This window comes from Mesoplodon bidens (assembly GCF_964165515.1).
Source record: "Mesoplodon bidens genome assembly, chromosome: 6".
In the NCBI taxonomy this organism is placed as follows: Eukaryota; Metazoa; Chordata; class Mammalia; order Artiodactyla; family Ziphiidae; genus Mesoplodon; species Mesoplodon bidens.
In genome coordinates this window covers 24,242,847-24,267,173 of record NC_138162.1, presented here as the reverse complement: position 1 = coordinate 24,267,173, position 24,327 = coordinate 24,242,847, and the positions used below count along the sequence as shown (strand labels likewise).

At 39.0% G+C, this 24,327-nt stretch overlaps 1 protein-coding gene and 1 long non-coding RNA gene across 3 annotated transcripts in view; both read right to left on the bottom strand.

Annotated features, from left to right (window-relative positions):
- TDRD7 (tudor domain containing 7) overlaps nucleotides 1-24,327 on the bottom strand; it is a 101,401-nt gene that overhangs the window by 34,815 nt on the left and 42,259 nt on the right. For both annotated transcript variants that reach the window (XM_081238421.1, XM_081238422.1), the window contains 2 exons: nucleotides 14,818-14,891; nucleotides 12,079-12,296 (listed from right to left, as the gene is read on the bottom strand). In XM_081238421.1, the coding sequence (XP_081094547.1) occupies nucleotides 12,079-12,296; nucleotides 14,818-14,891 (292 nt within the window). The remainder of the gene's footprint in view (nucleotides 1-12,078; nucleotides 12,297-14,817; nucleotides 14,892-24,327) is intronic.
- LOC308619532 lies at nucleotides 21,111-24,108 on the bottom strand. The gene is made up of 2 exons (XR_014016201.1): nucleotides 23,865-24,108; nucleotides 21,111-23,636 (listed from the first exon to the last, which is right to left on the bottom strand). It is a non-coding gene; the product is annotated as an uncharacterized lncRNA (long non-coding RNA).

The window sequence follows — 24,327 nt, the reverse complement described above, 5'->3', positions numbered from 1 at the left end:
TCACCTCACATCGGGCAGAATAGCCATCATCAAAAAATCTACAAACAATAAATGCTGGAGAGGGTGTGGAGAAAAGGGAACCCTCTTGCACTGTTGGTGGGAATGTAAATTGATACAACCACTATGGAGGTTCTTTAAAAAACTAAAGATAGAACTGCCATACGACCCAGCAGTCCCACTACTGGGCATATACCCTGAGAAAACCATAATTCAAACAGGGTCATTCATGTACCACAATGTTCATTGCAGCTCTATTTACAATAGCCAGGACATGGAAGCAACCTAAGTGTCCATCGACAGATGAATGAATAAAAAAGATGTGGCACGTATATACAATGGAATATTACTCTGTCATACAAAGAAACGAAATTGAGTTATTTGTAGTGAGGTGGATGGACGTAGAGACTGTCATACAGAGTGAAGTAAGTCAGAAAGAGAAAAACAAATACCGCATGCTAACACATATATATATGGAAACTAAAAAAAATGGTTCTGAAGAACCTAGGGGCAGGATGGGAATAAAGATGCGGACGTAGAGAATGGACTTGAGGACACAGGGAGGGGGAAGGGTAAGCTGGGACGAAGTGAGAGAGTGGTATGGACATATATACACTACTGAATGTAAAATAGATAGCTAGTGGGAAGCAGCCGCATAGCACAGGGAGATCAGCTCGGTGATTTGTGACCACCTAGAGGGGTGGGATAGGGAGGGTGCGAGGGAGACACAAGAGGGAGGAGATATGGGGATATATGTATATGTATAGCTGATTCACTTTGTTACAAAGCAGAAACTAATACACAATTGTAAAGCAATTATACTCCAATAAAGACGTTAAAAAAACAAAAAAAGAATCCCAGTTAGTACAATTTTAGATTTAGACATGGCAGTCCTCCATATCCAAAGCCAGCTGAGCCTGCTGGGCCCATCTTAAAACCCTTCTTCAGTCTTCACCTAGCAACATCTTCTCAACTCTTTGCAACGCCTTCTCTGAAGTGGATGGCAGAGGCTAATTTCAATGGAATATAGTCCATCTTATTCATCTAAAATAACTCTCACAAGCCGCATGCCCTATCTGTCCACATGGCTTCTTCTAACCCAAAAGAGGACAACAGTTCTTCAGTTTAATGATCCTTTTCTTTCCAATAAGTTAACTGGGAATATGAGATACTTCAATGTTTGTTTACTAATCTCCCCCACTCTTGGCCCCAAAGCTTCCATTCCCACCTGTGCTTTAGATGCAACCAGGACCAATTACCTAACAATGTAATTGTCAAATCTGTCAAACCTCTAAACATGACCTCTGAACATGACCAGCACACTGAGTTCTTCTAACTAGGGATTACTATCTTTTTTTTTTTTTTTGTGGTACGCGGGCCTCTCACTGTTGTGGCCTCTCCCGTTGCGAAGCACAGGCTCCGGACGCGCAGGTTCAGCGGCCATGGCTCGGGGGCCCAGCCGCTCCGCGGCATGTGGGATCCTCCCGGACCAGGTCACGAACTCGCGTCCCCTGCATCGGCAGGCGGACTCTCAACCACTGCACCACCAGAGAAGCCGGGGATTACCATCTTAACAGAAGTTATGAATATTAGGTCCACTTGATGTGAATTTGGTCAGGACAAGAGGAGAATTCCCATTTTTCTGGCCTTTATTCCAGAATAATGCTTAAAGATCACCTGGAAGTAGTAAGCTTCCAGGGCTTTGTCTGGAGCATTTATATCAAGCTTTGCCAGTCAGCCTATAAAGTAGATTTTTGACCAATAAGCCTGAGTTTATTCAAAGTACAAACAATGGCCAAATAATCATCTGAACTAGAAGGCAGGTTTGTTTCCTCAGCAGTTTTATTTTCATTGTTTAAAGTAGATAACCTATCCCAGCCCCCAGCAATCCCCAAATGACTAGTTCCTTGAATTGTAGCCACTTTCCAATTTTTACTGGCTTCTTCTTGATCTCATAAGCCAGTTATGTGCCTAACTCCACTTTGTTCTCTAGTGATTTGGCCTCTTTAAATTCAACTTAGCATCTACTAAGATTAAACATACGCCTGACTTTAGGAACAGAACCTGACACTAACTGGAGTTGATTCAGATGTTCTTCAACATGTTAGACAACTATTCATGGATAATTTAGTGACATGGAATATATGCCTGGTCCACGTACATCATTAGCCAATCTTTGGAGAATAGCTGAAGGGTTACTCCATTCAAATGAAAAGATCATGAAACTCATATTGTTTAGAATTTAAAATATATGTAATTTAAGACAAATGTAATTTTTTTCAACTTAAACTCTTTGCTTTAAATTTTTCATGAAAGTGAAAATTTGCTTTTCTCAGGCATTCCAATGTGATCACCATCTGTCCTCCGCAACATGTGTCTTCTTTTTAATTTTCTGGTCAATGGGCTTAGAAACAACACCTATTGCTATATCTATTCCCAGCCTATGAGAATCTCCCCAAAGGCAAGAAAATGCTGGAATGTGGGTTACAGTATGGTGTCCAGTCTTCACTGTGCTCTGGTACATCTGACCAGATCTACATGCTGTTCTCTTGTCTCATCCCCCAAAACAGAACAGCTGTCTTCTGGCCTTCATAAACGACCAAGGTAAGTCGATAGCTACTTGAAACATGGCTTTTATTATTTCCTTAGTGTGATAATCAGCTGCTAATCATTCCAGTTGGATCTTTCAAGAGGGTGCTTTTACAAATTCTATTGGGTTGGCCAAAGGGTTCGTTCGTTTTTTTCCATAAGATGGCTCTAGTAGCACTTAGTTGTTTTTAACTTCAGTTGAAACGATTTTGTTAGATTGTATTGTGACAGTCGTCATATCAGTGTGCATTAAAAAAAAGACTTATCAAAACTTATGAATTTTTGTGTAGCCATTTTAATACTGAAGATGAAAGAAAAAAGCAACATTTTCCACATATCATGCTTTATTATTTCAAGAAAGGTAAAAACGCAACTGAAACGCAAAAATAAGGTTTGTGCAGTGAATGGGAGAAGGTGCTGTGACTGATCGAACATGTCAAAAGTGGTTTGCGGGGCTTCCCTGGTGGCTCAGTGGTTAAGAATCTGCCTGCCAATGCAGGGGACATGGGTTCAAACCCTGGTCCAGGAAGATCACACATGCTGCGGAGCAACTATGCCTGTGCACCACAACTACTGAGCCTGTGCTCTAGAGCCCGTGAGCCACAACTACTGAGGCCCACGTGCCTAGAGCCCGTCCTGCACAACAGGAGAAGCCACAACAGTGAGAAGCCCACGCACCGCAATGAAGAGTAGCCCCTACTCGCCGCAACTAGAGAAAGCTCATGCGCAGCAATGAAGACCCAACGCAGTCAAAAATAAATAAATAAATAAAAATTTAAAAGTGGTTTGAGAAGTTTTGTGCTGGAGGCTTCTCGCTGGACGATGCTCCATGGTCAGGTAGACCAGTTGAAGTTGATAGTGATCAAATCGAGACATTCATTGAGAATAATCAATGTTATACCACGTGGGAGATAGCCAACATACTCAAAATATCCAAATAAGCACTGAAAATCATTTGCACCTTCTTGGTTATGTGAATCGCTTTGATGTTTGGGTTCCACATAAGTTAAGCGAAAAAAACCTTGACCATATTTCCACATTTGATTCTCTACTTAAACGTAATGAAAATGTTCTGTTTTTTAAAACAAATTGTGATGGGCGATGGAAAGTGGATATTGTACAATAATGTGGAACGGAAGAGATCATGGGGCAAGCGAAATGAGCCACCGCCAACCAAAGGCTGGTCTTCATCCAAAGAAGGTGATGTTGTGTATATGGTAGAATTGGCAGGGAGTCCTCTGTTATGAGCTCCTTCAGGAAAACCAAACGATTAATTCCAACAAGTACTGCTCCCAGTTAGACCAACTGAAACCAGCACTTGACAAAAAGCGTCCAGAATGAGTCAACAGAAAATGCATAATCTTCCATCAGGATAACGTGAGACCGCATGTTTCTTTGACGACCAGGCAAAAACTGTTACAGCTTGGCTGGGAAGTTCTGATTCATCCGCTGTATTCACCAGATATTACTGCACCTTCAGATTTCCATTTATTTAGGTCTTTACAAAATTTTCTTAATGGAAAAAATTTCAATTCCCTGGAAGACTGTAAAAGGCACCTGGAACAGTTCTTTGCTCAAAAAGATAAAAAATCTTGGGAAGATGGAATTATGAAGTTGCCTGAAAAATGGCAGAAAGTAGTGGGACAGAAGGGTGAGTACGTTGTTCAATAAAGTTCTTGGTGAAAATGAAAAATGTGTCTTTTATTTTTACTTAAAAACCGAAGGCACTTTTTGGCCAACCCAATAGTTCCTGTAGTCTAATTGATTCAGGTACATACCTGAGAAGGGGGTCAAAAGGCCTCCTGTTCTATAGGAGAAGACTCAGGATCATAATCCTGCCATTTTCTTCCATGCTTTCGTTGTTTTGTGGCTCTTCAGTTTTGTGTTTGGTTTTGGATATCCACCCAAAAAATCGCCAGTCCAATGACTGGAAACTGGCATGACCTGGAACTCCATAGATTTACTATGTATGGTCCTTACCTCCACCTCCCAACAGCAGAGACAGAGGTAACCTAAAGGATTAACTCCTTACACCATGGAGTTCAAGCCATCTCCTCTGGCGATCATCAGAGATTCTAGTATCTAACATGCCTTACACCTTCTATTCCCACAAGTTCATTGATATTTAGCTTGATTTCTGCCATTTGGAATCACAACTTGAATGAGATACTTCTCTCACATCCCTCTGAGTTTCTGTAAGTTTGGAGTTGACAGATTAGGTTTGGTAGATGTGAGACTCAAGGACTTAAAACATCAACTTCTTCAGGAGCCCTGTAAATTCACACAAATAGAAGTCTTCATGCTATATGCCTAGAAACTGTCTTCTTAATTCTAAGAGGTCTTTACTTCTTCCTAATTTACCTGTGCTGTAAAGTTCTTGAAGCCAAACTCCTTTGAGTCTATGAAGGCTCACCTTCTAACTCTGCAGCATAGGTTGCTGAGGTAAACTTACTGTTTCTTATGGAATTAGAATTTTCTTTGGGATTCTGTAACAGAATTGGTATTGTCCAATTAAATCCAAAAGTTTCAAAGCAGTTGTATGGGTCTCATGCAGACACAGTTTTGTTTCCACTGGGTAGTAGTTCTTTGTGTTGAAGCTTTAAATTACATTCTAAATTTCATTTTATATGGTCACCACCCAATACCAACCTCAGACAGTATGGTAAAATCACGTTTACCTGGAGACCTGCCTTCCAGCACTCCAACTATTAGCAGTGGCTTGGAACTCAAAAACAAACCAATTAAAAAACTCAATTTCAGGGCTTCCCTGGTGGCGCAGTGGTTGAGAGTCCGCCTGCCGATGCAGGAGACGCCGGTTTGTGCCCCAGTCCGGGAGGATCCCGCGTGCCGCGGACGGCTGGGCCTGTGGGCCATGGCCATTGAGCCTGCGCGTCCGGAGTCTGTGCTCCGCAACGGGAGAGGCCACAACAGTGAGAGGCCCACATACCGCAAAAACAAACAAACAAACAAAACACTCAATTCAGCAGGCAGTAAAGACCTCTGGGTACCTAGCAACAACTACAACATCAAAGAGTCACTGACCAGAAGCTTGCACCCTATGATTAGCGAGTTCACAGAAAGAAAGACTGGTTGATGACCTTCTACAGAGCTCAGTCTTTTTGTGTTAATGCTGAGAAGTGCTGGGAAAGTTAGACAACTGAGAAAGAGATGAGGAAATGGTCCCCAATGGCCTGACTGGGCCACAGTGAAGACAAACTGATAGGTTCAAATCTGAAGCCTCTAAGGGTAGTGGGTGGGGCTTATACTGCACGCAGGATAATACACTGAGATGAGCTAACACCCAGCTCAGCATTCCAGACCACCTACAACTGCCACCCTCTCTGCAGCGGTTCATGCTACGCTCAAGATTATTCAGAAAGGGTTATAATTTTTAGTTGCTTCTCTTTAAGAAAGTATAGGTGTTTGTGGCATATTCCACAGAGGTTTAATCAAAGGTAAAGGTAAAAAATTCCTTGTAGATGGTACCCTGTCTGTTCACAAACCACCTATCCAGAGAAACTCTTTCTCCACCATCTTGGGTAAGTAGTTTTACAGACATTATGTATTTCAAGGCTAATACTCTTTCACTCCCATCCCTTTCCTAGTAAGGACTTCACACTGATGCTGACTACAACCATTTATGTTTGGATAAACTTCAAGCCATTTTCCTTTAGTGTGGCCCAAGGTTAGGCCTTTGTTCACAGGTCCCCTTCAGGAAGACATTATCCTGGTTAACTGTGTGCAGACCTTTTGTGCATGATCTTGGCTGGCAGCTGTGGCTTTCACTGTGCATTCTAAGCTAAGCTGGTACTAGATATGCTTCTCATTACCTTTGCGGGGAGCAGGATCTGCTCCTCTAGGATGGCAGAAATTCACTTCATCTAAGAGTTTTAGTTCCTTTATCCACTGCTCTTATTTTTCAATTTAAACTTTTGTTCTGCCCTCTTTAGCGTTTCCTCTGTTTTCATTGAGATAGGCTCCTCTGTAGAGCTTGCTGGGTATGCCTCTGGTTTACCAGTGGGTTTTAACTTGCTTGCATTTAAGCTGGACTGTTCCTGGAAAAATAACAGCTGTTTTTTCCTATATACCTGTTATGTTTCTTTTTTCTTTTTCTTTTTTTTTTTTTGGCCACACTGTGTGGCATGTGGGATCTTAGGTCCCCAACCAGGAATCAAACCCACGCCCCTGGCATTGGAAGCACAGAGCCTTAACCACCGGACCACCAGAGAAGTCCCCTATATACCTGTTATGTTTCTATACTGTACTGGCAGCTGTTTATAGTTTGTGTAACTTAATTCTAACAACCCTAAGAGATGGGAAGAAACAGTCACATTTTAGAGCATATTGAAGCCCAGATTTATATGCTGAAAGTAACACCACTAAGAAATGGCCAGGGCAAAAACCTAACTGCAAAGCCCAAACTCTTTCTATTGTACTATTGGGCCTTATGGGTAATTTTCTGTTTCAAGTTCCAGAACAGCAATGTCACATTACTCCCCTACTGCCCTATTCTGATTTCACCACAGTGCTCTTTTATCTTTCTCCTATTCAGATTGTCACTGAAATTGAATTTAAAAACTGTTCCAATGTGTTCACTGGATATTTCTTTTTGTTGATGAAAAGTTAGAAAGGAAATTGGATTCCAATTAGATATTATGGCTGTACTTTCAAGTCCTAGCTTTACTTCTCACTGCTGCTTCTGCTGGCATGGCTGCATAGACTGTATCAACACCACTAAGCCTGAGGATATATCACTGCTGTTTCACTTATGTTCACTTCCTTAGAAATTCTATTTGTTTTTAACCCAGAAATATCCAGGCTTTAAAAAAAGAGGCAATTCATTTTGCATGGGCTGACAGGTGCTTTATCTTATATAATTAATTACCACAAATTTAAGACAAATTCCTGAACATACAAAAATACAAAAATATGTAAGTGGCAGAACTGCTGTTGTCTCTTTTGATATTACAGAAATTGCTATATATATATATATATATTTTTTTTTTTTTTTGGCAGTACATGGGCCTCTCACTGCTGTGGCCTCTCCCATTGCGGAGCACAGGCTCGGACGCGCAGGCTCGGCGGCCATGGCTCACGGGCCTAGCCGCTCCACTGCATGTGGGATCTTCCCGGACCGGGGCACGAACCCGTGTCCCCTGCATCGGCAGGCAGACTCTCAACCACTGCGCCACCAGGGAAGCCCCAGAAATTGCTATATTGACGCAATCCAGAACTTTAGGAATTTTTAAAAGTCTGAGGTATTAGAGGACTAAACGACTTAAAGCTCAGTGATTTCTAACGGACAGAAAAATGACATATAAAATACAGCCTAACTGTAAAACCTTTTTATAAAAGCATGAATAATTAGTGGCATTAGGTATTTTTTCTCATTTACAACATTTTATGTTCTCATTCACTAAATGTTATGTTCTGTAATTAAGGCCTGAGGTGCTTCCAGCTGAACTCAGAACGTTTCCCACTATCCTGAAGTTGCCTCCCAATGCTCCTATGCTAGGTCTTTGAGGCTACTGGCAGAAAGCCTTCTCAGCTGAGTGCATCTATTCCTGTCTGGCTCTAAACAAGCCACCCAGCTCTCCACACAGCTTCAGGTAAGGCACTAAAGACAGATATTCTGTCTCAGGTAGGAATGGAGACGTTTCTCCACCCATGTTTCAGAGTGGAGGATTTCAACAAAATCTCTGATGTTCAACAGTAATTGTCACAAGATTTGAAATTTTACTAGAAATTGAAGTCGGCCAGAGGCTCTGGATCCTGCGTGACCTCATGGCAGGGACCCGCTAAGTTTCCATCAAATTATGACTCTTTAATAAAGTGAATTGGCCCATTTGCCTCGAGTTTCTTTTTGAGCCACTCTCTTCTTATTGAATTTCTTACAATTTCCTGAAAAAGCCATGTTTTTCTGTCTCAGGCTTTGGCACAAGCTGTTTCTTTTGTCTGAGGTGCCTTTTCCCCAGCATTCCCACCTTTGTCTAACTTACTTCAACTCATCTCTCAGGTTTTAGTGTAACAGACACCTCCTCTGGAAAGCTTTTCTTGACTCATCAGACTACGTCGCATCCTCCTGTTTACATGTTTCCTTAGCACCCTGCATTTCTCCTTCATAACTATTGCAGGCTTGCCCTTATCTACTCAATGTTTATTTTCCCTGTTGGACAGTAAGTTCCATAAGGGCAAGGTCCAGGTCTGTCTTGTTTACTGTTATTCTTAGCACCCAGGTCAGTGGGTGGCTCACAGAAGCACTTTATAAATACTAGCCAAATACAACAATTAAGGAGAACATTATTAATAAGGCCACCACTTTAGAACAGCCAAGAGATGTTGCTATCCTTCTCCTAGGACTCAACGGCAATTCTTAGATGCCAGTATCCTTTGTCAAGGATACTGGTCAAGCCTGCCATCTTGGGCTCTCTGCCTTTTGAAGACAGCTTCTGCACAAGTTCCATTTCCCTCGAAAGTTGCCTAGGAACACTATGGAACTGGGTCACCATTGTTAATATGATTTTATATTCTCTTTAGCTTTCAAAACTCTCAGCCCACATTTTGTTGTCAGAGAGATCCAAAAGGTTAAGAACAACAGATTCAAAGCATCCTTCTGCCTGCATCAAAATACCATCTAACAACCTTGTAAAGTGATTTATAGCATATAGCTGATTAAACCTTCATGAAGGTAAAATTTCAGACCTTTTATTTGGTCCCTTGAGCTGATGCTACCCATCCTATATTCAAATGGAAATGCTGCAAGTGATTATCTCTGGGAGGTAGGACGATGGGTGATTTTTATTTCTTTTATAACTTTATTTTTCAATATTTTTATATGGGACATTTTACATGACGGGGGAGAAAGCACTTTTTTTTTTTAATAAATATGTACACTGCACTCAGATTTCTTCTTCAGTTACACAACAAGCCACATGGAGATACACATTACTAAGTCTTTCTTACCCTAAAATTTCTGCACTGTGTTCTAACCTGTCTGACCCTGTTTGCAGTAGAATCAGCCCTGGGCATGCTATCAGTGTTCCTGCTTTTCAACAAGATGAAAAGCAAGAAGTCAGAAGAAAGGGAAAATAACCATGGTGTAACTGTTTAAAACTGCCTAAAAATAAACATGGTGTAACAGTTTGAAACTGTTTACCAGTAGGCTGTTAAAAAAAAAAAAATCAGAGCTATTAAAAAAAACAGTTTTGAAAAATATCAACAGATGTCATTAAAACTGGCAGTTTTTGTCATCCTAGACACAATGCTTCACTAAGTAAATTCTCATACCTGACAATTGATAGTGATTGCACCTAAACAGTCCTACTCAAAATTGAGAGAACCAGCATGGAGATAAGAAAGATATATTACGTTTCTGCTTCACATTCCACCCTCACTGCCTGGACAGAAAATAATCATGCAACATAGATGCATTTGAGCAACTAAAAAATTAAAAATCAGTCATTTTAGCACCTGAAATTTAGTAGGAAACCACCCATTTTAGATAAAGTTTTAACATCAAAGAGATAGGTACTCTCTCTCCTGCAGTCCTAGCAAGATAAATCTTGAGGCTTTGCAGATATGTAGAATAGCGAGGATGAAAATTTCCCCCCAAAAGTCATAAATTAAGCTACACAAATACTAGTAATTATCATGCAGTGTAAAACAAAGTGACCAGAAATATAACACATTAAGAAGAATCTGTGAAGTTAATTTAAAATTCTTTTACTCTAAAGATAATTTCTCTATCGAAGCTTAATAGTGAGTTTTATGTGTATATTCACAATAAAAGGGCTTAAAGTTCATTGAAGACATAAGTTCATGAATGTCTATGGATTTAAAAAATAAAAGAACCATATGCATTCCAAAAAGGAGATCCAGGCCCTGAACCTTCAAATCAAGCAGCGTGGTGAAACCTCAAAAGTCCCGTTCAAGATTATGGAAACCTAAGGGGGTCCTCAAATGCTGCTAAACCTTCATCCAGTGAGAATATTCTTTTCAGAAAGGAGTAAAAATGGAATGAATTGAATAGCAACCTTAGGAATTCCCACTACAAGAATAAACCCCATATTCAACATAAATCAGGGATAACATTCTTATGATCATTCTTGACTTTATAGGTAGGGAAACAGCCATAATTCCAGAGTTTGACATTTCTTCTTGTTTTCCCACTTCACACTGTATGTATATTCATCAGCACATCACATTGCCCTAAGGTGGTCTTAGCCCCTAAAGCAGTGCATGGTACCTCCAGGTGCAGACTGAATGATGTAAGAACAAATAAGACGGATGGATGGATGGATGACTCTTGACTGGAAAGCCCATGGGACTGGAGTGGGTGTCAGTGCCCTGGAGGAAGACGTGGTTATAAAAATACATGCTGTCGGGCTTCCCTGGTGGCGCAGTGGTTGAGAGTCCGCCTGCCGATGCAGGGGACACGGGTTCGTGCCCCGGTCTGGGAAGATCCCACATGCCGTGGAGCAGCTGGGCCCGTGAGCCATGGCTGTTGAGCCTGTGCGTCCGGAGCCTGTGCTCCGCAACGGGAGAGGCCACAACAGTGAGAGGCCCATGTAACGCAAAAAAAAAAAAAAAAAAAAAAAAAAAAAAACCATGCTGTCTTTAGGCCAGGTGCTTATAAGAGAGAGTGGCCCACACTCTGCCCAACAGGGCTGGGGGCCAAAATATATATTAAGTTAAAGAAAGGAAAGCCCTCTATCAAGCAGTAATTGTCATGCATATTCAATTCTATAAGCTTAGAAGCACCAAGTAACCGCTAGTTTAAAAGTTATTTTGTTGAATATATTCTATGTAAATAAAAACATTAAGAAACATCTAAAAATTAGTTATTTTGTTTTAAGAATCTAGTTGTCTCTATCTCTGGATGAACTAAAAGATTTCTAATAAACTACTCTGATCCATCGTTTTATTATACTAGATTCTCAAGTAGGAACAGGCATGGAAATAGATGTCAGCTCACTTTTCAATATTTTTCTCCAAAGAAATTTGTGAATAGTTTAAATCTGAACACTGTATTAATTTTTTTAGATGTATTCTATAAATAATTAGCCAAAATAACTAAAATTTGTTCAGCTGAATGTCTTTAAAAATGCTCAGGAACAAGAATATAAAATTTGAGGCTAACAAAAAACATTCTATTACCAGTTAAGTTCAAGTTATTAAAATGACAAAGCCAACAGTACCTATTGGTAACAGTTCAATACAAAATGGTATATATATTATCACATATTAAATGCATTTAAAAATAACTTAAAATCTATAAAAACAGCAATTACAACACACACAGACCTTAGCCGTGACATATTCCTCCTATAAATAAGAACCAGTATGTGTTAATCTTAGTCATAAAGATTAATGAAGCAATATTATGTAAAGAGCTTCGTGCTCCCCAAATAAAAGGTGATATTACTAACAACTCAAAATCTGAAAGTGGGGCAGGGAGGAGGCATCAGGAGGGAGGAATAAGAAGAAACATACCGTGCAAATATGAGGCCAGTGTTCAAATTGTTGTAAAATTCCTTGATTAAGTTCTTCTTTATATAATTCTTTGTAAAAATGTGGAAGCTTAGATATCCAAATGCCATTGTTATGCTTGTTTAGTATTTCCTTTATGCGGTTTTGAACCTCATCCATTTTATAAGTGTAAGAGGCAGGAGGCGTGACATTTGGTTTTTCAACAGCCTGATTTAAATTATCTTTAAATTAAAAAATATGATAGAATTAACCAGAATGCTTAACATTTTAGATTATCCCCATTACCTAGTATCTGTGTCTTCAGGCTTTGTTATACTTCAGGCTTGTGGGGGTTAAGGGACTTTCAAAGAGAGCAGGATTAGGAGAGCAGGACCATGACAATTTCATTCTAAGTTTTAACCCTGAAATAACCAGGAAGGTCAACAGCCACTCAGAGAGGGAATCTAGACCCTTTATTTTCCAAGGATACGTCATAGTTTGATTTAAACTCATAAAGAATAATGAAATTTATTGTTTAACCAATCATTTTCTAATTGCAAATAAGAAAGGCTAAATTTTAGACAATAATGGTATATAGGTAATGATAAATTTAAAGCTATATTTTACAAAGCATCGGGATAATGCCTTAATAGTAAGATCAAAGAACATTTTATAAAAAATAAATAATTGTCCAGGATTTTTTTTTTTTTTTGCGGTACGTGGGCCTCTCACTGTCGTGGCCTCTCCTGTTGCGGAGCACAGGTTCCAGACGTGCAGGCTCAGCGGCCATGGCTCACGGGCCTAGCCACTCCGTGGCATGTGGGATCTTCCCGGACCGGGGCACGAACCCGTGTCCCCTGCATCAGCAGGCGGACTCTCAACCACTGCGCCACCAGGGAAGCCCAATTGTCCAGGTTTTAAGGTATGATCAATTTTTCCCTTTATTAATGAGAAAAAATAATTTAGCAATAAATGAAAGTTCAAAAATTGATCCACCTGTAATAATCATCCTAGCCTCAGTTTATAAACATAAATAAAAGGTTTGGTGCTCATAAATAACTATTAATGATTTGTTTTTATTTCTCCAATCCAAATAATTCATTTTTCATAAGTGAATATTTATAAAGTTTTAGCTAGCTCTCTTACATTTATTTTTATTTGAAACTTAGAATGCCTAAGTTAATATCCTAAGGCAATAAAGAAACTTAAGTGTCCTGAATAGCTGATATTTCTGGTATTTTAAGAACTATAAAATTCATTCCAAACCTTTTCTAAATTTTACTGGGATACAGATCAGAGTATTTTAAAAATTACCATCTATAAGCAAAATATGTTCATATTTTAATCACATAGTATTTCTGCTGGGATTCAACAATTTTTATTTAATTTTATTTTTTAAACTGGCTGGTGGAGACACATAGGCTGGTTCGGGGATGCTGGCCTTTGAGGATGCCAGGAAGCCAAAGGGAGAGCTGTTCCTTGAGTATGGCTGGATGCTGACTCTGCTTTTACCCACCATAGGGCACGAGACCTGCCCTTGCTGAGACTTAGTTTGGCTCAGCCAACAGAAGGGTCCAGGATGTCCACATACATTTCCTATTAAAGGCACAGTTAATTTATAAAGTTCTTCCCAAATAATGATATATAAAAGAACCAGGAAGAAAGAAAAGATAAGTTTCTTGGAACTGGCCAGTCCCTCCCTTAAAGAGAGAGTGTCAGCAGCTGACATATAGTTGGAGGCTTTGCAAATGCACCTGCTCTGTGGGGCCACTGGAGTCAGCTAAGCTTCTGTACCTTTTGTTAAACAAATCAAGGAAGTAATTTAGGCTGTCAGCAGGTAGGAGAGGTTATGTATAAGTGTGTGTAAATCAGCTGCTGGGTGAGTGAATCATAATCTTCCTGAGACAAGTCCTCTTGGTTCTGCAGAAAAAGCTTATTCTAATGTAAAGGATTTACAGCCTCTAAAGGGTATACGACTTTACTGAGTAGTCATTTTTCAGAAAATGCATATGTAAAAGTAATTGATATAAACAAAAATCAAATTGTTCAATTAATTTCCATGAGAAATACTGGAGATACATTCCTTTGGAAAAAAATGATTTCAACTCAGTAAGAATCACACTTAAAGCAGCAAATCATTTAAAACCACATTTAAATTTCATGCAGCATAATTTCTGAAAATACTGTATCCCTTGGGTGGGTCTAAGAGCAGGGAATTTACACTTTGGTTGGAGGAGACAAGATGAGTGTGTGCACTTCTAATCTTCAGATTCTTCAACTTTATTATGATTTCTATTAATTTCTTAACAGTCCTTTTGGATTTTATATATTTATATTCATATTTAGATGCTTAGTGGTCAATGCACATAGTTTAGGGGCCCAGATTTTACATGGTAGAGTATCTGAAACTATTTTATGAGTTGAAGTCCCCTATTTATGTGCTTTAAATCTTACTCTCTAATGTGTAAGAGAGTGACAAGGGACACAATATCTCTGTAGGTAACATGTGGAAGTGAAACAGAATAGGTCTGGTGTGAGGAAGGCCTCAAGTCAGAATAATAATGATATCCTTGGAGGTATTACTTTCTCTTTAGATCACTTCAATTCATAACTTAAAGAAATCAAAAAAGAGGGGAGGAGAGATGTACTCCAAGTGGGCGAAGGTGAGAACAAATGTCAAAAGCCACCATTAGATATTTTTGGGGGGGCTCTGAGGCTCCAGAAACCATAATGTATCATGAAAATAATGTTTAGAAAACATACCACTCATTTCCTTAATATAGGTTCTTGAGAGGTGCATCTGAAAAGGTGGCGAAAGGGATGCCTTTGGGCTAAACCTAAGGTATAAAAAAAAGGTAAATTAAAATTCAAATAGCAAGTCAATACCAAGTTTCAAACACTATACTTTTCATTTAAAGTCTCTGTGGCATTGAGTAGCAAAATAAGTCATTAAAATATTTCAAAAGGGGCAAAAATTATAATGATACCTGGTATCAATTTTCATGTTTCATATTCATCAGAGGAAAGTGTTATTAAAGGCTAAATTTAAACTAGGAATTTAAAAGAACTTAGAAGTCACATTTCCAATTAATCACCTCTAAGAAACTAGCAATACAAAATAAAGAAAACTATGCAAAGAATAAACAGTTGAACATAAAGAATATTTTGGACTATGACTAAAAAATGAAGGACTTGCATCACCAGGTATTGAAATGTGTTATAAAGGTACAACATTTAAAATAGTTGGACAAATAAGTAAAATAGTAGAGAGCTTAGAAACACTCAATTTACATTACATCTTAGCACATGATAAAAGTGGCATTTCAAACCAGAGAGGGGATTCCTCAATTAACTACTTAGGAAAGAAATGTAGATTTCCCACCTCATACACTCACCAAAAAAATTTTTATGTGAATTGTGCTGGATATATGTAGAAAAAATTTCTAAATATGCAGACAAAGAAATACCCCCCACCACCACCCACAAAGAGAAATAATTTGTATTCATGTCTGTCTCCCTCACTAGACCCCAAGTGTCTTAATTACTTGTGTTTCTTGTGCCTAGGGCAGTGCTTGGTACATGCAAGGGAGAGTGAATGCTGTAAGAATGAACAGGATGATTGAATGACTCAAAGAGTACATCTTGCCCAGCGGTGGGACTAGTGGTGATAGTGACAGTACACCTATTTCGCAATTTTTCAATAGTATGGAATACTCTAAAAATTAGATCAATTCTTTGAAATGAAGCATATCTCCTCAAAATATTTTAATTCTAAAAGAAATTATTAGATTGTAGGCTACCAGCAAAAGCTTACTTAGTATACGATGCTCTGCAATTATAAGAGCATCACATTTGTGTATTAATGCATCTGGGTAATGACAGAAGATGCCAAAAACATATCCAGCTCCTACTTCTGCAGAACTGGCAGGGAGACAGCAATCCTTTCCCTTGCACCAGAGCCCTAAAAATGTAAACTGGAATCTTCCCCTGCTTTGAGTCAGCTGTGAGGGCTCTAGCAGAAAGCAGAGGGTTATAAGCGAACAGTGAAAGTACAGCAAGGATACAGCAGAGACTGCTATCATGCAAACATTGGTAGGTCTAATGCACAGGAAAGAAAACTGTCAACACAGCAAAAGAAAGATGTTCAAGGAAAACCGCAGGGACATGTGAAAACAAACTTAATAAGATAATAGAGGTCCAACCAGTTTTATAACAGTAAGTATAAAAGACATTATTTTGTTTCTTAAAAGACAAATACTTAGACTGTCCCCCCCCACAAAAAAACTCCCAACTCAAACATATGCCATTTATTAGAGACACATTATTATCCCACAAATATTTATTTAAGGACCTACTATTACATGCCAGGCATTGTGTCAGAGGGTAATGATCAATGATTAAACAAGAGGAAGGTACCATTATTCTCATGGACTACACGTATAGTTGAGAAAAGTGACTGTAGCAAGCAGCTAGTAGATGGCCCCCAGTGATTCTCCCCTCTGGTACCCACAACCTTGTGTAATCCCCTCCCTTTGAGTAACTCGCTTCTAATCAACAGGATACTTCAAGGTTGAGGGGATTATACATAATTAGATTACAAAAGATTCTAATTTCCACTTTGCTAGCATAATCTGTCTCTTGCTGGTTTCGATGAGGTAAAGAGCCATGTTAGGAAGGGCTATATGGCAAGAAATTGAAGGTGGTCTTTGGCCAATAGCCAGACGGAACTAAGGGACAATTCAAAAGGGATGGATTGTACTAACAACACACGAGTGAGCCTGGAAGGGGATTCCTGCTTAGCTGACCCAGCCATGGCCGATACCTTGATATCAACCTCATGAGAAACTTTGAAGCACAGGATCTAGTTGAGTGATTCTGAGATTCCTAACCCACAGAAGCTACAGGATAATAAGTATGTGCTGTAAACTGCTAAATTCGTGATAACCTGTTACACAACAGATAATTAATGAACTGACAGAATCTGTAAGAACAAAGTCTACTAAGTGTTATAACAGGGGCAGTAGGTGTTAACAAAAGCACATGACAAAAGCAACCAACTAAATTAGGAGGCAGAGAGAGGAGCAAGTAAAAAGTAAAGGTTATTAACACTTATTATGAAGTTATAATAATCTGAGTAGTTTGGCACTGCTAAAGAATAGACAGGTAATCAGTGATTCCAAATGGAAAGCCCAGAAACTGAGTCATATATTTATAACAATTTAGTATTGATAGAGATAGTGTTTCAAACCAGCAGGGAAAGAAAGGATTATGTCATAATTGATATTAGGACATCTGGCTAACAGGATTCCTACTCTCATGCTATACAACAAAATTAATTCTGGATGAATTAAAGGTTTAAATGCAAAAATTGAAACCATAAAAATTCTAAAAGAAAACATACTACATAATATGGGGGTAGCAATGCTTTTCTAAGCATAACACCTGTAGGCAGAAGCCATAAAGGTAGAGATTAATAGATGTAAATAGAAAATTTTAAAGTTTTTGTATACCAAAAATACCATAATTAAACAAACTTGCCAACATTGGTAAAATTGCCAACATATTACAGGACAAAAGGCTCAACATCCTTAATTTATAAATCACTTTTACCAATTAGAAAGAAAAACCAACAAAAGACAAAAACCTGTAATTTACAAAAGATCTATAAATGGGCTAATAAACATGAAAAAATGTAACTTCCTTAAGAATCAAAATCAAAGAAATAGAAATTAAAACATATGTACATTTTTTTCACCTTTTAGAGTAGCAAATAAAACACTGATGCCCAATGTTGGCAAGTGCACAAGCAAACTATCGTTCCCATATGCTTCTAGAAGAATCTAACTGGTATAATCTGTTTAGAGCACAAATTAGTAAAGCCTTAGTGTGTACACCCTCTTACCCAGAGAGTCTATTTCTACCAATTTATTCTAAGGAACTAGTTGTGAATATATGCAAGGATCATTCTACAAATATGTTCATTGCAGAATTGCTTACAATAGTGAAAATCATTTATATTCAACAATGAGTGACTGGACAATGGACTAGCCTGACACTAAAAATGATAACAGAGATGTGTACTTAATGATATGGAAAATGTTCACAATATATTGCCTTTTAAAACAGGTTATAAAATAGTAATATACATCATGACCCAATATGTATTTTTTTAAACTTATATAAATAAATAATGTAGAAAGATAATTTTTAATGGTTACATTTATGTCTGGATTAGAGGTGACTTTTTTCTTCCTTTTACTTTCTTCTACTTTGCAAATTTTCTATACCATATACATTAGAACTTTTGTAATCAGAAGAAAGCAATAAATGTATTTTAGAAAATGCTTCCTATAAACATTTAGCACATGACTTTTAAACCTACAAGATCTCAGAAACCTACATTCATTTACTTCAACTTAATACTTGAAAGATGCCTTTTCAATCATGCTTCCCATTGGCTAATGCCAGACAGTCCTTTATTCATATCCAAAGTTCATGATCTTACTCACTACAATATACATACAGCAATTTCTTCTCTCATTCTAGGCCTAATGGAACCCTGGTTTTCAGTGCCATACTCATCTATGTTTTATGCATAAATATATTAAAAACCAAATTTTAATAATCTCATCATTTTAACAAAATACAACTGTCATGAATTGTATTTTTTTAGAAATAAACATTTCCCAGAGAAACCATAAATCAATCGTATATCCTCACTTTTGGCCCCTCTTTCTATTTTACTGTAGACACATGGTAAACTTAGATTGATACCTACAGTATTAGAGAATATCAGTTATGTTATTTTTCTAGAACCTTCCAGTTTGTTAACCGGCAGGCATGAGTTCTTAACCAGAGTTTTTGAGAAGGGCTTCTGGGGCCCATGTATTCCCTGCATTAGTATACAAAGATGCATGTATATGTGCACAAAATTTTTCTGGGAAGATAATTTATAGCTTTCATTAGCGACTCTAAAGATTTGGTGACTAAAAAGTTTAAACTCATAATAACTTATACTACTTAATATTACTGCTTAATATTTCATAAGTTTAGAAATAAAATCTTTTGCTATTGCTCTATTTTGGTAAGAGCAACTTCTTTGATTTTATAATTAGAAAGGCAGCCCATAATCTCTGCCACCAGATGATATTTAGATTTCTCTTAAAATTTATCTTTCAAATTGTATTATGCTCTTTAAAAAAAGATTTGATGAAGATGTTTTACAACATCTTTAATAGAGTATAATTAAAATAGTCTGAAATATAATCCATACAAAGACAGATGAAGACAATTAGGTATGTAGTTCTAGAAATCATTGTACAATAATGTACAAGACATTCGACTATATGGAATTCAAAATTCTTATGGAGAAAGGCAAAAGACAAAAGCATATACTATATTAATTCTCAAAACTAAAACCATATAAAAAGATTTTGCTATCAATTTTTAACCTTTTATTGTGAAATATTTATAAATTCATGGGGATTTGCAAAAAATGTACATAGAAGTCCCATGTACCCTTCACCCAGTTTCCCCCAAGGGTAACATCTTGCATAGTACAATATCAAAACCAGGCAACTGACATTGGTATAATCCAGAGCTTATTCAAATTCCACCAGTTTTAAACATACACGTGTGTGTGTGTATAGTTCTGTGCAATTTTACTACACATATAGGTCCATGTAATCACCACTACAATCAACATCCAGAACTATCCCATCACTACAAGGGTCCCTCTTTCTACCCCTTTATTGCCACATCCTTCCCCCTTCCCCAACCCCTGACTCTTGGCAACTACTTCTCTGTTCTCTGTCTCTATAATTCTGTCATTTCAAGAATGTTATATAAATAGAATCACATAGTATGTAACTTTTTGAGATTGGCTTCTTTCACTCAGCATAATTCCCTTGAGATCCACTGATGTTGTTGCATGTGTCAATAGTTCATTCCTTTTTACTGCTGAGAGGTATTCTGCAGTGTGGATGTATTCAGTTTGCTGAACCTTTCAACTACTGAAGGATATCTGGGTTTTTGCCAGTTTGGGGCTATTATGAATAAAGTTACTATGGACACTTGTGTACAGGTTTTTGTGTGAATCTAAGTGTTCATTTCTCTGGGATAAATGTATAGGAGTGGGATTCCTGGGTCATATAGTAGTATCATGTTTTGTTTTTTTAAAAGGAAACTCCCCAACTACTTTCTATTGTGGTTGTACAATTTTATATTCCCAACAGCAATGTATGAGTGATCCATTTTCTCTGTACCTTGCCAGATTCAGTATTATCACTATTTTTTAAATTGAAGTATATTTTACTTACAATATTATATTAGTTTCAGGTGTACAGCATGGTGATTCGGTATTTTTGCAGATTATACTCCATTATAAGTTATTACAAGATAATGGCTAATAAGATAATTCCCTGTGCTATACAATAAATCCTTGTTGCTTATCTATTTTACACATAATAGTTTGTTAATCCCATGCCCCTAATTTGTCCCTCCCCCTCGTCTCTCCCCTTGGGTAACCACAAGTTTGTTTTCTATATCTTTAACTTTGAGCCTGTTTCTCTTTTGCTGATATATTCACGTGTGGTATGTTTCAGATCCCACATATAAATGTGATATTATATAGTACTTGTCTTTGTCTGACTTATTTCACTAAGCATAATATTTTCTAGGTCCATCCACGTTGCTGTAAATGGCAGAATTTCATTCTTTTTTAGGGCTGAGTAATACTTCATTGTATATATATACCATATCATCTTTATCCATTCATCTGTTGATGGGCCCTTGGGTTGCTTCTGTGTCTTGGCTATTGTAAATAGTGCTGCTATGAACACTGGGGTGCATGTATCTTTTCAAATTAGTGTTTTTGTTTTTTTTCTGGACATATGCCCAGGAGAGGAGTTACTGGGTCATATGGTAGTTCTATTTTTAGTTTTTTAAGGAATCTCCATACTGTTTTCTATAGTGGCTACACCAATTTACATTCCCACCAACAGTGTACAAGGGTTCCCTTTTCTCCACGTCCTCTCCAACACTGGTTATGTGCTGACTTTTTTTTTTGTATTAATATATTCTTTTTTTATTTTTATTTAATATTGGAGTACAGTTGATTAACAACATTGTGTTAGTTCCAGGTGTACAGCAAAGTGATTCAGTTATACATGTACATGTATCTATTCTTTTTCAAATTCTTTTCCCATGTAGGTTATTACAGAGCAGAGTTCCCTGTGCTATACAATAGGTCCTTGTTGGTTATCTATTTTAAATATGCAGTGTGTACATACCAATCCCAAACTCCCAATCTGCCCCTCTCCCCCATCCTTCCCCCTCTGGTAACCATAAGTTCATTCTCTATGTCTATGAGTCTGTTTCTGTTTTGTAAATGAGTTCAACTGTATCATTTTTTTAGATTCCGCATAGAAGCAATGTTATATGACATGTCTTTCTCTGTCTGACTTCACTTAGTACGATCATCTCCAGGTCCATCCATGTTGCTGCAAATGGCATCATTTCATTTTTTTATGGCTGAGTAATATTCCATTGTATATATGTACATCTTCTTTATCCATTCATCTGTCAGTGGACATTTAGGTTGCTTCCATGTCTTGGCTATTGTAAACAGCGCTGCAGTGAACACTGGGGTAAATGTATCCTTTCGAACCGTGTTTTTCACCAGATATATGTCCAGGAGTGGGCTAGATCATGTGGTAGCTTTATTTTTAGTTTCTTAAGGAACCTCCATACTGTTCTCCATGGTGGCTGTACGAATTTACATTCCCACCAGTGGTGTAGGAGGGTTCCCTTTTCTCCACACCCTCTCCAGCATTTATTGTTTGTAGACTTTTGGATGATGGCCATCCTGACTGGTGTGAGGTGATATCTCATTGTAGTTTTGATTTACATTTCTCTAATAATTGGTGACGTTGAGCATCTTTTCATGTGCCTCTTGGCCATCTGTATGTCTTCTTAGGAGAAATGTCTGTTTAGGTCTTCTGCCCATTTTTTTGATGGGGTTGTTTGTTTTTTTGATATTGAGCTGCATGAGCTGTTTGTAAATTTTGGAGATTAATCCCTTGTCAGTAGCATCGTTTGCACATAATTTCTCCCATTCTGTGGGTTGTCTTTTCGTCTTGTTTATGGTTTCCTTTTCTGTGCAAAAGCATTTGAGTTTAATTCGGTCCCATTTGTTTATTTTTAATTTCCATTACTCTAGGAGACGAATCGAAAAAGATATTGCTGCGATTATGTCAAAGAGTGCTCTAAGAGTTTTATAGTATCCAGTCTTACATTTAGGTCTTTAATCCATTTTGAGTTTGTTTTTGTGTATGGTGTTAAAGAATGTTCTAATTTCATTAAAAATCTCGATTACTGGCTTCACTGGAAAACAGTAAGATCTGGCCACACAGGGCCCAAATTCCAACATGACAGCAGCTAGCTGAGGAGGGGCCCTCCCCGTTAGGACACGTGCCCATGATTTGCCTCTGTCTGCACCTACACCACCTGCCCAGGTCCTGTGGGCATCTCGGTTGGTGATTGTGCTGTGGGCTCCAACACAGGAAGATGGAAGGATTGGAATATACTTTCCACTCATTGCAGCAGGTGGAAGCTGGTTAGACTCTGGGGTCTAGATCTGAGGAGCTGAGATTGTGCCCTGCCCCAATCGGGGGCCGCAGGCTGTGGCCCTAAGACCAGCCATTTTACAAGCTGTGCCCACCTCAGTGGAGTGTGTGAGTGGCGGGTGTCTCTAGACTCCTGATGGAAAAATGCCAAGAGGGGCTTTCTGGTAACCAACACAGCAGCGCCCCTTTCCCAGCTGTATAACTAGTGCCTCGGTCTCCCCATCTGTAAAATGGGGGTATCACAGCAGCCAACTCAAAGGGTCATTATCAGGAATGATGATGCATGTAAAACACATAAGACAGTGTGTGGCACATAAGGGCTCAGTGTTCCGTACTGTTTTCATGAGTGGGGGTTGGGTTCCTTCAACCCATGATGGTGAGTCTCTCTGTGTATCAAGCTGCAGGAGGTTTGTTTTTTCTTGACCAATAATATCAAGAGAGTTCCCTAAGTGGCATGAAACATTATTCACCCGTGAGCCAAGGGCTCGTGGCATCCCAAGACAGACCTTTCCTCTTTGTCTGGAAACCTGATCACCCCAGTTTTTCCACACGTCCTTGTGGTGGGAATGAAATGATGAGTGACTTCCTCCTTGGTCAGGATAACTAATTGCTCCAAAGTAAAGCCAAAGACAGGCCCTTTGGACACTTGGTTTGCAGCTCTGGAGGTCAGAAGTCAGAAATCCTCAGGATGTGGCCGCGGGTTGTAGGTGGGGGCAGGAGTGGAGGAGGAAGCCTCATCTGACACACACAGGCCACCTAAGAACCTGTAGAGGTAGGTGCCCCCTGGGCTCTGGGAACCAAAACTCCCTCTGGACCATTAGCTTTGGTGTTGACATTGTGTCTGCAGTCGCTGTCCATCTGCTGTGTGCTCAGTGCTTCAATGGTGGAAACACCACGAGAGCGTGAATTGGGGGATCCTGGAAGGCTTCCTGGAGGAGGAGGCATCTCAGCTGACACCTCTCAGGCCACTGCTCACTTCCCTGCCCTCTGCTCAGTTCTGGTTTCGGCTTGCTCTTCTCTGGGTTCAAATGTCAGCTCTGTAGTGTACAGGCTATGTGACCCCGGGCAAGCTTTAAGCCTCTCTGGGCCTCTGCTTCCACATCTGGGTCATTTTTGCCTGCTCTAGGAGGGCAGAGGTTCTTTGTCTGAATTCCAGTGCCTGGCATGTAGTTGGTGCTCAAAAACCTCATGGCGCGGACTAGGGCGACGGCAGCAGTGGCGGGACGGGAGACGCGGAGCCGGGGAGCGGCCCGGCCATGGCCCGGGACCTGCTTGGTTGCGGCGGCGGCAGCGGCGGTGCTTTGTCTCCCGGGCGGCCGAGCCGGCACAGCCTGTGCTGACTTTTTGACGATAGCCACACTGACAGGTGTGAGATGGTACATCATTGTAGCTTTGATTTGCATTTCCCTCATGCTTAGTGATGTTGAGCTTTTCATGTGCCTGGGGTCACCTGCATATCCTCTTTGGAAAAATGTCTATTCAGGTCTTCTGTTCACTTTTTTGATTGGGGTGTTTGTTTTTTTTGATATTGAACTGTATGAGCTGTTTATATACTTTGGATATTAACCACTTGTTGGTCACATCATTTGCAAATATTTCTCCCATTGTGCAGGTTGTCTTTTGGTTTTGTTGCTGTTCAAAAGCTTTT